Source organism: Oncorhynchus gorbuscha, unplaced genomic scaffold (genome assembly GCF_021184085.1).
Source record: "Oncorhynchus gorbuscha isolate QuinsamMale2020 ecotype Even-year unplaced genomic scaffold, OgorEven_v1.0 Un_scaffold_19019, whole genome shotgun sequence".
In the NCBI taxonomy this organism is placed as follows: Eukaryota; Metazoa; Chordata; class Actinopteri; order Salmoniformes; family Salmonidae; genus Oncorhynchus; species Oncorhynchus gorbuscha.
Window position 1 is genome coordinate 1 of NW_025760434.1, and position 3633 is coordinate 3633.

The 3633-nt window shown below is 63.4% G+C and overlaps 1 protein-coding gene across 1 annotated transcript; it reads right to left on the reverse strand.

Moving 5' to 3' along the window:
* Positions 1–72: 72 nt before the first annotated feature.
* LOC124030968 (basic proline-rich protein-like) lies at positions 73–3411 on the reverse strand (the record flags this gene model as incomplete). The annotated part of the gene is made up of 14 exons (XM_046342054.1): positions 73–258; positions 349–507; positions 660–792; positions 995–1086; positions 1237–1388; positions 1448–1621; positions 1859–1984; positions 2046–2109; positions 2169–2360; positions 2440–2502; positions 2594–2696; positions 2895–3029; positions 3169–3280; positions 3370–3411. Coding segments are annotated over 14 exons (1733 nt in total), but the record flags the coding sequence as incomplete, so codon positions are not given.
* Between the last annotated feature and the right edge of the window lie 222 nt (positions 3412–3633).

The following is a 3633-nucleotide window of genomic DNA, read 5'->3' on the forward strand; positions in this document are numbered from 1 at the left end:
GATGCCAACTTTATTTCTCAACTCCTAATATAAAGACAATTACACTTATTGGAGCAATTAAGAAAGGTTTACCTGGGAGTGGGTCCCTGATTGTCGGTTTACCTGGGGAGTGGGTCCCTGGGTGGACGGTTTTACCTGGAAGTGGGTCCCTGGGTGTCCCGGTTTACCTGGGTGGTCCCTGGGTGGACGGTTTACCTGGGACGGGGTCCCCTGGTTGGACGGTTTACCTGGGAGGGGGTCCTTGGGTGGACGGTATACCTGGAGGGGGTCCTGGTGGACGGTTTACCTGGAAGTGGGTCCCTGGGTGGGCGGTTTACCTGGGAGTGGGTCCCTGGGTGGACAGTTTACCTGGGGAGTGGGTCCCTGGGTGGGCGTTTTTACCTGGGACGGGGTCCCTGGTTGGGCAGTTTTACCTGGAAGTAGGTCCCTGGTTGGGCCCGGTTTTACCTGGAAGTGGGTCCTGGGTGTCGGTTTACCTGGGGTAGGTCCCTGGGTGGGCCAGTTTACCTGGAAGTGGGTCCCTGGGTGTCCGGTTTACCTGGGAGTGGGTCCCTGGGTGTCAGGTTTTGCACCAGGAGGGTCCCTGGGTGTCCGGTTACAAGCAAGTGGGTCCCTGGGGTGTCGGTTTACCTGGGAGGGGTCCCTGGGTGTCGGTTTACCTGGGGAAGTGGGTCCTGGATGTCCGGTTTACCTGGGAGGGGGTCCCTGGGTGTCCGGTTTACCTGGGAGTGGGTCCCTGGTGTCGGTTTTGGGAGTGGGTCCTGGGTGTCCGGTTTACCTGGAAGTGGGTCCCTGGGTGGGCGGTTTTACCTGGGAGTGGGTCCCTGGGTGTCCGGTTTACCTGGGGTGGGTCCCTGGGTGGACAGTTTACCTGGGAGGGGTCCCTGGTTGGACGGTTTACCTGGGGAGGGGGTCCCTGGATGGACGGTTTACCTGGGAGGGGGTCCCTGGGTGTCGGTTTACCTGGGAGGGGGACCCTGGGTGTCCGGTTTACCTGGGAGTGGGTCCCTGGGTGTCCGGTTTACCTGGAGTGGGTCCCTGGGTGTCCGGTTTACCTGGGAGTGGGTCCCTGGGTGTCCGGTTTACCTGGGAGGGGTCCCCTGGGTGGACAGTTTACCTGGGAGTGGGTCCCTGGGTGTCGGTTTACCTGGAGGGGTCCCTGGGTGTCCGGTTTACCTGGGAGTGGGTCCCTGGGTGTCCGGTTTACCTGGGAGGGTCCCTGGGTGTCAGGTTTACCTGGAAGGGGGTCCCTGGGTGTCCACGGTTTACCTCGGAGGGGTCCCTGGGTGTCCGGTTACCTGGGAGGGGTCCTGGGTGTCGGTTACCTGGGAAGTGGGTCCCTGGGTGTCCGGATTTTACCTGGGAGGGGACCCTGGTGTCCGGTTTACCTGGAAGGGGGTCCTGGGTGTCCGGTTTACCTGGGAGGGGACCCTGGGTGTCGGTTTACCTGGGAGGGGGTCCTGGGTGTCCGGTTTACCTGGAAGTGGGTCCCTGGGTGTCCGGTTTACCTGGGAGGGGTCCCTGTGTCCGGTTACTCTGGGAGTGGGTCCCTGGGTGTCCGGTTTACCTGGAGGGGGTCCTAGGTGTCGGTTGCAGGAGTGGGTCCTGGGTGTCGGTTTACCTGGGGAGGGGTCCCCTGGGTGTCCGGTTTACTCTGGGGAGGGGGTCCCTGGGTGTCCGGTTTACCTGGGAGGGGTCCCTGGGTGTCCGGTTTACCTGGGACGGGTCCTGGGTGTCGGTTTACCTGGGAGGGTCCCTTAGTGTCAGTTTACCTGGAAGTGGGTCCGGGTGTCAGTTTTACCTGGGAGGGACCCTGGGTGTCCGGTTTACCTGGGAGGGTCCTGGGTGTCCGGTTTACCTGGGGGGGTCCCTGTGTCCGGTTTACCTGGGAGGGTCCCTGGACGGGGTCCCTGGTTGCCACCTGGGGAGGGGTCCCTGGTGGACGGTTTACCTGGGAAGGGATCCTGGGTGGCCGGGGTTTTACCTGGGAGGGGTCCCTGGGTGTCCGGTTTACCTGGAAGTGGGTCCTAGGGTGTCCGGTTTACCTGGGGTAGGTCCCTGGGTGTCCGGTTTACTCTGGGAGTGGGTCCCTGGGTGTCCGGGGTTTACCTGGGAGGGGGTCCCTGGTGTCCGGACACTGGAAGTGGGTCCCTGGGTGTCCGGTTTACCTGGGAGGGGTCCCTGGGTGTCGGTTTACCTGGGAGGTCCCTGGTGGACGGTTTTACCTGGGGGAGGGGTCCCTGGGTGTCCGGTTTACCTGGGACAGGGTCCCTGGGTGGCGGTTTACCTGGGACGGGTCCCTGGTTGGACGGTTTACCTGGGGACGGGTCCCTGGTTGACGGTTTACCTGGGGAGGGTCCCTGGGTGGACGGTTTTTACATGGGAAGGGATCCCTGGGTGGCCGGTTTACCTGGGAGGGTCCCTGGGTGGACGGTTTACCTGGGAGGGGGTCCCTGGGTGGGCCGGTTTACCTGGGGACGGGGTCCTGGTTGGACGGTTTACCTGGGAGGGGGTCCCTGGGTGGACGGTTTACCTGGGGAAGGGATGCCTGGTGGCCGGTTTACCTGGGAGGGGTCCCTGGGTGGCGGTTTACCTGGGAGGGGTCCCTGGGTGACAGTTTACCTGGACGGGTCAGCTGGTTGGACGGTTTACCTGGGAGGGGTCCCTGGGTGGACGGTTTACCTGGGACGGGGTCCCTGGTTGGCCAGGTTTACCTGGGACGGGGTCCCTGGTTGACGGTTTTGGGGAGGGGTCCCTGGGTGGACGGTTTACCTGGGAAGGATCCCTGGGTGGCGGTTTACCTGGCATGGGTCCCCTGGTTGGCCGGTTTACCTGGACGGAGTTCCCTGGTTGGACGGTTTACCTGGGAGGGGGTCCCTGGGTGGCCGGTTTACCTGGGACGGGGTCCCTGGTTGGACGGTTTACCTGGGGACGGTCCCTGGTTGGACGGTTTACCTGGGAGGGTCCCTGGGTGGGACGGTTTTACCTGGAAGTAATCCCTGGGTGTCCGGTTTACCTGGGAGGGGACCCTGGAGGTCGGTTTACCTGGGAGGGGTCTGGGTGTCGGTTTACCTGGGAGGGGTCCCTGGGTCCCTGGGTCCGGTTTACCTGGGAGGGGTCCCTGTGGGTCGGTTTACCTGGGAGTGGGTCCCTGGGTGGTCGGTTTACCTGGGAGGGGGTCCCTGGGTGGACGGTTTACCTGGAGGGGATCCCTGGGTGGCCGGTTTACCTGTCCTGGGGTCGGTTTGCACCTGGGAGGGGTCCTGGGGGGCCAGTTTACCTGGGGAGGGGGTCCCTGGGGGCCGGTTTACCTGGGAGGGTCCCTGGGTGTCGGTTTACCTGGAAGTGGGTCCCTGGGTGTCGGTTTACCTGGGAGGGGACCCTGGGTGTCAGGTTTACCTGGGGAGGGTCCTAGGTGTCCGGTTTACACAGTGGGTCACACAGGTGTCAGTTTACCTGGGAGAGGTCCCTGGGTGTCGGTTTACCTGGGAGGGGGTCCCTGGGTGTCCGGTTTACCTGGGAGTGGGTCCCTGGGTGTCCGGTTTACCTGGGAGTGGGTCCCTGGGTGTCCGGTTTACCTGGAAGTGGGTCCCTGGGTGTCCGGTTTACCTGGGAGTGGGTCCCTGGGTGTCC